The sequence below is a fragment of the Salmo trutta genome, chromosome 7, assembly GCF_901001165.1.
Source record: "Salmo trutta chromosome 7, fSalTru1.1, whole genome shotgun sequence".
Classification (NCBI taxonomy): domain Eukaryota; kingdom Metazoa; phylum Chordata; class Actinopteri; order Salmoniformes; family Salmonidae; genus Salmo; species Salmo trutta.
This window is the reverse complement of record NC_042963.1, coordinates 11,014,289-11,026,972: the sequence shown is the minus strand read 5'-3', so window position 1 is coordinate 11,026,972 and position 12,684 is coordinate 11,014,289. Positions and strand designations below refer to the sequence as shown.

Sequence of the window (12,684 nt, the reverse complement as noted above, 5' to 3'; positions counted from 1 at the left end):
ATGTTGCTTGATTGGTGGTTTGGCTATTAGCTGGCCGAAAGTAGGCTACATAAAAAGTGCAATACTGTTAATGTAACCGTGTGTTAGTGTGGGTTTTCAGTGAATTTATGTAAATCACAAAGCTCACCTGCATTTCTGGCGATGCAGGAGAATTCTCAACAACAAAAGAGCGTTCAAATTAAGATCCTACACCTGTATATTCCTGGACAAACGAGACACTAAAGGACCAGAGAAACACCTGGACTGTGGACCAGAGAATCACCCGGCCTGGACACTCCATTTAACACACTCATACATCACATCCATTATGACGCAGGGAATAAAGTATAGTGTTGTTTGTCTGTTTCAATGATTTTCTCCAAGTTAATTGTTGTTTTGCTTTGAATGGAAGAAGATGGGAATCCATTTGGAAACCATGAAGGCTGTGTTAAATGGGTTGCATAATTAGGATATAACAGGCTCCATGAAATGTTTTTCTGGGTGCACAAGTTGATAAAATAAGATGGAAAATGTACAAAAACTTACAGCTCGAAGAGTTGAAGATTCTGGAAGAGTTGCCATGATAACGTGGTCAGAGGATTCTTCGATAGGTTTCTGTAGAAGAGAGGGAGAGAGAGAAAACACAGGAGAGGGATAAATGTATTAGTGCCGGACTATGTGGCCGAGGCGGATGAAGAAAACAGCAGCAGAGAAAACACAAAGCACAAACCAAAGAAACAGAAAAATCCTGAGAGAATAAGTGGTGCTGGAGGGAAAGGAACAGACTTGACAATCCAATAAAGACAGACTTGGTCATTTTCAAGACAACAAATTAAATAGAGACAGCGAGGGCCTGAGGCCTTCGAATCCAATACAAAAGAGGTGAGATAAGGCATGTAACCACCAGAGCACCGCTCTAAGGTGTTAAACCCTGAAATGGAGGCATTCTTGTAGAGCGAGAGTGAGTGGTCCACCAAAGGATCTGTATGTATTCTGGAGAGCTGATAACATATTTAAATTTACATTTTTGTCATTTAACAGACACTCTTATCCAGAGCGACTTCCAATACGAAAAAGGCATGCGCTTCCAGAAGTGAAAAATGGTAGGCTACAGTATGAAGTACGAGGTTGTGCTCAAGATCAACGCAATGATGTGAAAATATTGCACCATCAAACTAACACAGTGAAATGCTCACTAGGGACCAGCTACCCAAGCCCACTCCAACCCAGACCCATCTCTGTGAAGAGACGGTGAGCACCAGGGGGGTTGAATCACTAATAGTAGAGCCAGGCGAACAGCCACTCATTATCAATATTCATTGAATACTTCAGATCACTTAATACCCTAACACTGCCCTGGTTAGATCCTAGCAGGCCTGCTTGACAGATAATCAATGCATTCCACTGCAGTCTTACCACTCATATGGCCCTGGGGAGCTGGGGACTGCTGCTTCTCTGGCTGCCTGTCCCTGACCTGTTCCTTCTGCTGCCATGCTCTGCAGCACCACAGACAGGGAGAGAGTACACAACACACACCTCTCAGTAGCCTCTCTATACAGAACCACAGACAGCACAAGACCAGATCAATGGGCAGCATCTATGGGCAGCAGGACTACACATGTCTCTTGGTGCTATCAATAGTCCACATTGCTGTACAATATTCACTGCATACTCGTTACCTGCTCCTCTCTACTGCAGGACCATGGACAGCGCCAGTATTCAAACACAGCCTGTTCTTACTTCAGCACCATGGATAGAGACATACAGTAGGATGGGCAGTTCGGGCTATTTTCTCAAATATAAAGATGAAATCACTCTACTGTACAGTAAATCCTTCCCTATCTCAGACCTGGCGGTAGGTAGCATAGGCTCAGTATCCCACATTATGGGTAAGAAGCTGGCCTCAGTTGGTCAGGCAGAGAAGGCTCTTCAGCAGCCACTGTGACTAATTCAGCTTGAGGATTTCGGAGAGTCAAATTGCCCAGCTGAGGGCTGGTTGCCTGTGCAGTGTGAACTCATTCACTCCCTTTCAAGGATTTCAAATCGTTGGGTCGGGGTAGACGGAGTCTGTAATTTCTTTTTTTTGTTTACCTCAATCATTGAGAGGGAAAAGGTGGAAATTGCACATGAAGACATGGGAAATCTTACCGTTCATACCATTCTTTATCATTACTATACATGTTATGGCGTAGTTGATTCATGGGTAGCCTATGTTGTTTACGTGTTTTATGGTTTAGGTTCAAAGGAAAAGGTCTGTCCAGGTTGATTGCATCAAATGAAACAACAGAATTGTTATTTTCATTTCAGGAAACATTACCCCGATGCTTAATGTGCTTCCTCGGCAAGTACTTCCTTTGGTGGTTGGGTGCATTGGGATCCCATAAGTCAGTGGTTCCCAACCTTTTTTCGGGTACTGTACCACCAACTGAATTTTGCTCTGCCCGGAGTACCCCTGAAATACCCCCTTATGTGCATTTTACCAGCAGGCCTGTGGTCTAATATGTCTTCTCTGACTAGGTATCCCCCTTTCCCAAGTACCCACAGAGATCCTAGTACCCCTGGTTGGGAACTACTGCCCTAGACTAACCCTACTAAACACTGATGTGCTGCTGCACATGCCTGTTTCCGTGGCAACGAAAAGCCAAAAAGACGCGTGCCACTGCTCATGATTTTACCTTGCATTTTCTGTGACACGGGGGGAACAGAACCCTACACAGAGGGAACAGAACCCTACACAGAGCTGTACGTATTTTTTAGAGGACCTGCGACCACCATGACAGAGACAGAGTGTGTGACCCGGCATTACAGCAGCCGCGTCGAGCCAAGTCTCCAGAGACAATGGTAACTAATCCCCCAGCTAGCTGAAGGATTAGGAGCCAGGAGGACTGCACCACTATGGCCAAGAGGACTCGGGATGCTACTAGCATCTTCCATAACACTCTATGTGCACCCCTGGCCCCTGGCATTCTAATCACCTCATTAAATTGATAATGAGATTATTAAAGCTGTATCCATTGGGACTAGCAGGGGCTGTATGGTTTATTTCTACATGTTATTATTCTTGGCACACAAAGGAGTTCATCTGGACACTGTGTATTAAGAGCCCAGTCCTAGGAAAATAACATGTAGCCAGAGCCAAAGCTAACTGAGCCGGCAAAAAGACTGTCTGTCTGTCCATCTGTCTATCAAGCCTGTCCCCCTGAGGACGGGGACACGCTAATGAGAAATGGGAACTCTACACAAAGACTGCCCTCAGAAGGACAAATATAGACACTGGAATTAGATACAAGTATACTGTAGGAGGAAAAAGCTTGTGTTTCTAAGAAAGTATGCCCATGAAGATGGCCTGTTGACAAAGGATTTTTTTCTGGCTGCTAGACAACAGAGTATTAGTAGTGATTAGTAATGGTTTCTGCAGTTGTTGACCTGCCCTTTACAGCATCAAAAGATGATGCTCCCCAGTCTAACAGTCACCTTCCATCTGTGTAACAGTGATAAAGAGATAATGGCATCACATGGGAATGGAACTATGGTGTGAGCTGCAGCCTTTCAGAGGAAAAAAAAACAAATAAATTCACACCATTAGTCTAAAAATGGAACACAATAACGGAATTTTGTAGGAAACCTCTCTTGGCTCGCAAATAATCCCTTTCAGATTGTCACACAGACAGAATCAATTACTGGAATGGTTTAGGGAGAGCTGCATACTGGAGCAGAGGAAGAGCAAGAGGCCTCTGGAAGAAGTCGTGTTGTTTAGACACAGTATCTTCTGCATACAGGGCCGGCCCCAGGCATAAGCGAAATACATTAAAAAAAAATGTATTATTATTTTTTTTAAATTATTTAACCTTTATTTAACTAGGCAAGTCAGTTAAGAACAAATTCCTATTTACAATGACGGCCTACCCTGGCCAAACCCGGTCAACGCTGGGCCAATGGTGCGCCACCCTATGGGACTCCCAATCACGGCCGGATGTGATACAGCCTGGGTTCAAACCAGGGACTGTAGTGACGCCTCTTGCACTGAGATGCAGGGCCTTAGACCGCTGCGCCATTCGGGAGGCCGTATGCACTTTTTTTAGGAACTCAGTCGGATATAGAGAATACACAAGTTCCAATTCTGACATTTGGTTGTGCATCAGCAGTTTTTCTTTTCTTGTGTCAGTCACTCAATAAGCTGTATCAGCTAACAATTTTATTATTGGTAAGTTCGTCTAACCAGCTATCTAAACTTGTAGTAATCATGGCCCGAATACCCACCGAGCATGCAGGGCACATGCCCAGGGGCCCTGACTTCCAGGGGGCCCCCATTGGTTTTGTTAGTCACTCTCACTCAGATATCATATTAACATGGCATAAGTCATGGTAAAATGTGTAGAATTGCTGGAAATTATCTGTTAAACTGCACATTTGTTCTCTCTGTTCAATGGCAAAATTAATAGAATTGCATGAAATGTGTTGTAAAATTGCAAAATGTTCTCTCCTCCCCATGGCAAAACATGTAGAATTGCAAAGAAATTCCTTGAAACTGCAACATTTTCTATACACCCTATGGCAAAATGTGTAGAATTGAAGGAAATTGACTTAAAAAAAAGTTATCTCCACCATTAAGAGGTGGGACACTAAAAGGGGGGGGGGGGGGCCCAACCAAACCTCGCTTAGGGCCCCCAAAAGGCTAGAGCCAGACCTGAATGCATCGGTGCACTATATGTTGGCATGAATATGCATGGGTGTGTGATCATGCATAGATGCGTGTAATGACCATATATGAGCATGTGTATATTATGTGCAAGGCATTCAGGCTGTCACTCTACGTGTGTCCTTGTGGGCAAGCGGTCGTATCTGTAGTGTATCTGTACAATTATGATGTAGCCACGAGCCTGAATGTGTTCTGTGTTAGACGGAGAGTACTGTGTGAGTGGTGTTGGAGGGTTGGAAGGGTGAAGGAGCCTGTCGATGTGGATTACGAACCCTATTAACATAAAGAGGGAAGAATTATTAAGTCCTTATGAAGGCTTCATTACTTCATAACCAGGCATTGCACCAAAGCACATGGGCCCCCAAAAGGCTAGAGCCAGACCTGAATGCATCGGTGCACTATATGTTGGCATGAATATGCATGGGTGTGTGATCATGCATAGATGCGTGTAATGACCATATATGAGCATGTGTATATTATGTGCAAGGCATTCAGGCTGTCACTCTACGTGTGTCCTTGTGGGCAAGCGGTCGTATCTGTAGTGTATCTGTACAATTATGATGTAGCCACGAGCCTGAATGTGTTCTGTGTTAGACGGAGAGTACTGTGTGAGTGGTGTTGGAGGGTTGGAAGGGTGAAGGAGCCTGTCGATGTGGATTACGAACCCTATTAACATAAAGAGGGAAGAATTATTAAGTCCTTATGAAGGCTTCATTACTTCATAACCAGGCATTGCACCAAAGCACATGGGAACTTTTTTTCCTCAAGCTTTTCCTCTGTTCCTCAGCCAGTGTATTGTGTTAGGCTCATTGAATCAGAGAATTGATCATGAGAGAGAGAGATCAAGGAGAGAGCAGTCAAAGCCCCAATGCAATTATCACTCTGAACAACATTAAGGTCGGGGGCAGATGCTTCCACTGTAACACCTTCCCAAGGTGCCTTGCAGGCCTGGGAGTGGGCTTTTCCTCGGTGGGTGAGAGGGGAGATGGATGAAGGCAACAACACTTCTCCCATTATTAAGACCTGCCTCCCCGTCACTAGGCCTGCCTCCCTACACCACTAGACCACCACCCGTCTGCATGCAAGAACGGAAGTGTCCTTTTCAAAGGTCATTCTTCGTTACAGTCATGAGAAATGTCAGCTAAAATTGGATTTGGGAAGAGAAGGCAATAAGAAATAAATATATAAATCAAATCAGACATCAAATGTGACGCCTTGCCCCAAACACACAGGAGTAGACATGTTGTTATTAAAAGTTAGAAAGACTAACAGGTGGAAATGAATCATGGAAGAAGGTCACAGGCTAAGCAGACAGAGCCTTCCTCTTCAGAGTCAATACGATCCTTCTGACATTTGATAATGCTCTTCACACGCCTCATAGACATCAGCAGGGTTATTTATAGCAGAGGTATAAATTTGCTTGTCAATTAACACAGTTCAGAGCTGATTATAATTTCCCCTGCAGAGCTGCTGTATACTATGCATATCTTAAGGCGGGTAAATTTACATTGAGTGAGGGTGGAAAAGGTTAAAAGGTTATTCTTCTGATCCGTTTCCCACATGTCTATCATGTACAGTATATCACAACAGCACAGCTGCATTTAATAAGGTATGCTATTCATGATATTCACAGACATTTGCATATGTGTGTCATGGGACACCACAGAAGGTTGATGAGTGGGTCCTCCTGATTGGCTCCAGCAGGGGGTTAGGGGACTCTGGGGCTACAGCCCCTCATCTATAATGCAGGTGAAGAAGTCAACGGGAGAACTAGGGCCCATTGTTAATAACATGGCAATTATACATAGCCTGCAGTTAGATTCTGCATACAGTAGGACTGATTTTTCAATTTTTTATCTCCCAGTAGTCTCAAGCCAAAGGCAGTCCCTTAGATCTGCAGATGGGACTGGGTGCAGTTAGAATGACACCAAAGCATCGACCATCTCAGAAGATGGCATATATTACTGTTTGTGACACACAGGTATGAGACCTTAGCAGGTTAGCATGGGGCAATGTGGCCATAACTGACATGAACTGACTTGGGCCGGATGACACCTTTAAGGAGATGTATCTTATCAGTATTACGGCACCGGTGGATGACAAACAGCTAGGCCTATGTGTTATAGTGGAAGCAATGAAACAATTAACACAGAACATAATTAGGCAGCTTTAAAATGCGTAGATACTACCAAAAACAACCACATTACCAAAATGAAATGGTCATAAATCATTTTGCATTGTAACATATTTGGAGGTGTAAAAAGTGTAATTGAAGTAAGACAGGGTTTCCCAAACTCGGTCCTGCCCCCCAATGGGTTATTTGAATCAGCTGCGTTGGGCGAGTTTGGGAAACCGAGTTTGGGAAACCGAGTTTGGGAAACCCTGACATAGGAGACCAGATTAGGTCTACCTGTGAAAACACCTCACTGATGGAAGATAACACCCCTGAGCCTCGTGTTATGATGGGTTTATCTTTTAACAATATTGCCAGGTGCCAGAAACTCCTGCAAATCAACTGAAAAAGTTGCTCAATATTTATTGAAATGACAGAAGGGAATGTATCTGACAGAAGTGAAAAAGAGATTGGTTTTATACACAAGACACTCTCACTCAATTCAAAGCTGCCCCGACAGAATATATATATATATATATTTTTCAACAAGAACACCAATCTCTTGAATCCCTGTACACATCCATTTATAATATCTCACCCGCATAATCAGGATAACCACAGGGGGTTGCCTATTACTGTTTCCTGCACCCAGATATCAATTCCTCTCTGCCACCCATACCATGGAAAGACAAAATGAATGTGATTGAAAGAAATCTCTTTAAAATTCATGTCGGTTTGCTTCAAAAGCTTCCCAAAAAGTCCCCATGTATGACACGCATCTACACAAAAGCTTTAATTAAATACGGTCTTTATGTCTCAAAGAAATACTGTTTGTTTTCATCAAACACATACACACTATATACAAGCCTGGGTATAGCATTCCAACTCAAATAGAATGGGGGAATGAAAGCATACATATAGCCATATAAGGCTAGATGCCAATGTTTATTTGGAAGCCGTAACGCAAGGTCACATTTCTCAGGGCGTATTTCTACCCAGTCACTCAGGTGAGCTATTCAAATGCCTGATCTCTGCAATGTGTCGCTCCATTTACTTTGTTGATATTGCTTTATGCGTATGGATATGCCTGTCTGCCTCAAACATCTATCAGTAACTCGTGGATTCTCAACTGTCCTAGATACTGAGGTTACGCTTTAAATGTAAATTCAGCTATTGCCTCTCCAACTGCTGCCCTGCTCACCCCAGAAAATATACAACTAAAGTGAGAAAGTGTAACATTGGGGATGGTTTGGGGAACTAAGACCTGAATATAAGGATACTGCATCTCAGTATCTACATTTTCATATATTATACAACCAATGAGGTGCTTTTGTGTTGTTGTTTTCAAAGATTATGTTTTTGTTGCGTTATCTTATCAAGGCAAAAAGATCATTTCCCAAAACATTATCACAGCTACAACTGAACCATCCAAATGTGATAAGATCAGAGATAGCAAGATAGTGATTTTTCCTAAGGTATCATTAATGCATTAGGTGCTTTCTGCACTGCAGTTCTTATTTCTTCACTCTTTAATGACCACTTCAGCTCTTAATTGTTCCTTTCCTTTAAAGTCGAATAGTTCTGGATTTTCTGCATCCTTACTGGGACTTATGACCAAGTATCAGATTGAGACACACAATGTGTAGGGGAGAATTTAGCTTCTTTTTTTCCAGCATCACTCTATCAAGAGAAATATAGTATTATTTCTAACAAAGATATCTAGATATATTTCAAGACATTGTGTATCCCTGGAAATAATCCGAATTCAAAAATTGTTACCTTCGAACAACTTACCCCGGGTATGGGGTATGTTGAGTCACGGGACAGGGTAAGTGAAGCCGCCTTAAAATGTCTGTACTGAATGAAATATTACCACTAACCTTTTAAAACCATGTCTGTCTTTATTTCCCAAACACAATTCAACACAATCACAATCACTTTTTTGTCTTTTAATCATTTTAAGCGTCTTTTAACACAGGCTTCACACCTAACAAAAACATTGTACTTTTTTTATTACACTTTAAACACAGCTTAACACCTTATAAACACGTTGTACTTTTTAAAACACTTTAACACAGGCCAGGCCCTGTTGTTGCCTCATATCCAAGTGATAATTCCTTGCATTACGCCTGGGAAGAAAACACATCCATTTGCTCAACTTTCCATTGGCTCAACCATAGGCTCAACTTACCTCAAGGCAAACATTTTCACTATATTAGCCCACACAGCTACAAGGATGCACTTTCATGCTAGGTTTAGGACCTCATATGGAAGCTAATAGAGACCCCAACTGATGTATTGAACAATCTTAAAATCATCTACTTTGGTTTAGATACAAGCACCATGAAACCTTGAACACAATAAATTAATTTGGGGGATCTAACTTTTTTATTTTTTTATTTCACCTTTATTTAACCAGGTATGCAAGTTGAGAACAAGTTCTCATTTACAATTGCGACCTGGCCAAGATAAAGCAAAGCAGTTCGACACATACAACAACACAGAGTTACACATGGAGTAAAACAAACACAGTCAATAATACAGTAGAAAAATAAATCTATATACAATGTGAGCAAATGAGGTGAGATAAGGGAGGTAAAGGCAAAAAAGGCCATGGTGGCAAAGTAAATACAATATAGCAAGTAAAACACTGGAATTGTAGATTTGTAGTGGAAGAAAGTGCAAAGTAGAAATAGAAATAATGGGGTGCAAAGGAGCAAAATAAATAAATAAATACAGTAGGGAAAGAGGTAGTTGTTTGGGCTAAATTATAGATGGGCTATGTACAGGTGCAGTGATCTGTGAGCTGCTCTGACAACTGGTGCTTAAAGCTAGTGAGGGAGATAAGTGTTTCCAGTTTCAGAGATTTTTGTAGTTCGTTCCAGTCATTGGCAGCAGAGAACTGGAAGGAGAGACGGCCAAAGGAGGAATTGGCTTTGGGGGTGACCAGAGAGATATACCTGCTGGAGCGCGTGCTACAGGTGGGTGCTGCTATGGTGACCAGTGAGCTGAGATAAGGGGGGACTTTACCTAGCAGGGTCTTGTAGATGACCTGGAGCCAGTGGGTTTGGCGACGAGTATGAAGCGAGGGCCAGCCAACGAGAGCGTACAGGTCGCAGTGGTGGGTAGTATATGGGGCTTTGGTGACAAAACGGATGGCACGGTGATAGACTGCATCCAGTTTATTGAGTAGGGTATTGGAGGCTATTTTGTTGCTTACCACTATTTCCATGTGGTTTATTCCTTCACAGACTCCATGAAATGATGACCTCTTCCTAAAGATTTGGTCACATGATTCATGTTGTGTATGGTTTCCTACAAACAAGGGTGGCTCAATTTACTCTTTGACTCAACTTACCCCACTCTCCCCTATTGATCATATCTACTCTGTGTAGTTTGGATATAATAAGGTATGAAGGCTGTTTTGATGATGGAGCGGTAATGAAGCAATCACTATTGAAACACATACAAACATTTAAGGCCCTAAGTCTAGGAGGTGTATGTAGCTGTTTTTGTCTCAGAGATAATGATCTTCAACACTCCTCCGACGCACCATGGTGATAAAAACACATGCGTGTTCCCCTTATTGACTGGCTGTCCCCTAAACATCCTTTGAAAAGGGCATAATCTATGTAGCATTGGGTCTAGTTTAAATGTGTAGGGCAGTCAGGGCTGCCTGAAGAGAAGTTGTCAACATCCTTTACGAGAGTCTCGGAGCCAAAGAGACTGCGTCAGGCGGTGTCCATCATCCTGACTGTTTCATTATTTACTGGCCAGTGTCCTGATAGTGGAGTTCCCAGAGGGCCAATGCTGTGCTATTATATGGGGCAGCCCTGTGCTGTCCCAACCCTCCCCAGAGAGACACGCAGCGCTGTGATCTCAGGACACTCCGGGCCTCACACAGATGAATAACCCAGTGTCTTTGAAGAAGGACCACCAAAAAAGAAAACAATGTATCCTTTGCCACCCCCCTCCCTCCCTCCCTGTCTACCCCCGTACCTCCCCCATGTTTCCCAGCATGCAGTGTGATTCTGTGAAGGTGGCTGTCACCCATCGCCGGTGCTCTTCCTGTCTTCTTGAAAGACCGTGAACCAGCGGACCCCAAGACGTGGGAAAAGAGAAAAGCTGCCTTGCCTTTGCTTAGTGGGGAAGTATTAATCAGACCAAATATGTATTAGCTTCCCCTGCGCTCTCTTTTGATTAGTCATTGTGACGTGGCTGGGAGGCACAACAATGGAGCTGTTTGTCCAGCGCCGGGCTCAGAGAGCGCCCCTGGTCTGCACACTAATTGTCTCATTAATGATCACAAAGCTGCTTTTGCCTCACATTTATTATTCTACTCTACCAGGAAAGGGGACACAGAAAACCCATTGCAGCTTTTGCAGCACTATGGTCATGTGAATGTTAATGGTCTGTAATGTTAGCCCCGGCGTCTCGTGACACATAAATAAAGAGGCCTTGTAGATTGTGACTCAATTAATAGGTGGGCTAGTTAAGTCACATTTATACAGAGCTGCTTTCATGTTGCCTTTTTGCTGCTTTGAACTCCGAAATGAGTGTGTCTGGTAGTGCTATTGTGTTTCAAAACAGGGAGACAGGCGAGTCAAAGAGAGAAATGACCTGGCAAGATCCATCCATTGCAGAGTAGGAAAGATTTTCAGACAGTCACCAACACACTCACACACACTGTTCTGAACCGAATTGAAAAACACAGAGTGAGAATGAATAGGTAAGTAGGTCATCCACAGGGTTTGTGTGAGAAAGCTAGGCATTACCAGAATTGGACAGAGCAGATGAAATTGACAATAAGAACTTGGCATCCCGCCACCACTGCCACCTCAGTGTCACTCCACACCCTCTCTGCACCCCCCCATCCATCCACCCTGGAAAAGCCAGCCAGCCAGTAACTGCTTCTGATAACAAGAAACCCAAGGAAAAAACCCACTCCCCCATGCCCAGTCAACTCCACACTAGGCTACTATCCATACGAATGGCATGTACTGTTCATGTTTGCAAAATGAACACAACGGTTGAGAAAGTCTCCCCCTTTCCTTGTAAGGCTGCTGTATTATAGGGTCTCTGAGATGTCTGTGCTCCTTGTTTAATTAAAGTTCATTCACAGCTTGGCTGCTATTGTCTAATATTTTTCCAAACAATGAATTTCCTGCTCTGCCAACTGAGGAGACAATGACAATTTGACTGCAGGAAGATTGTCTTTCGCTGCTTCCGCCTCCTAGAGAAACCGTGGCACCTCAGCTCAGCTGTCACAGCCTTGAGAAACAAATACCTACGCAATCAAGACTTGAAAGCCACTACATAAGAGCTTCAACAAAAATATAGTGCATGGTTGCAGCCATGAACAACAAACGTCTCTTTACAGACCAACTATCTGATTCTGGAGTCATGGACATACTACAATGGTGACCTTTTCCCTGACACATACAGAGTTGCACAGGAAGAGGTTCAAGAGTCCTGCGTACACGCGCCCCTTGAGTACTGCTGTTTAATGTGGCCTCAGTTGTCTTCCTTTTTTTCCGCATGTCTCCTTGTTTCCATGGCATAGGCGTCAGCAATTATTGCGCTGGGTAATGAGACGCGTTTAATTAGGCCATAATGAAATGACTGAGGAGGGCGATGAGTCAGCGCCATGCATGCAGAACAAAACACACACACACGCACACAGACTACACACTCACGCACACACTCTCTTACAAACACATGCACGCACACGTAGGCACACGCATACACACTCACACACACACACTTCACACTCATCAGTTGGCTGACAGCAGAGGCATCACCATTCTGCAGGAGAACAACAAAAACAGGATTCGTCAGAACTGCTACATGCCTGTCTATCACACGTAGCCTAGCGGTTATGAGCGTTGAGCCA

The 12,684-nt window shown here is 43.4% G+C and overlaps 1 protein-coding gene across 7 annotated transcripts in view; it reads right to left on the bottom strand.

The window, feature by feature from the left end:
- Positions 1-12,684, bottom strand: part of ntrk3a (neurotrophic tyrosine kinase, receptor, type 3a) — a 254,558-nt gene that overhangs the window by 159,116 nt on the left and 82,758 nt on the right. For all 7 annotated transcript variants that reach the window (XM_029757958.1, XM_029757959.1, XM_029757961.1 and 4 more), the window contains exon 4: positions 526-594. In XM_029757958.1, the coding sequence (XP_029613818.1) occupies positions 526-594 (69 nt within the window). The remainder of the gene's footprint in view (positions 1-525; positions 595-12,684) is intronic.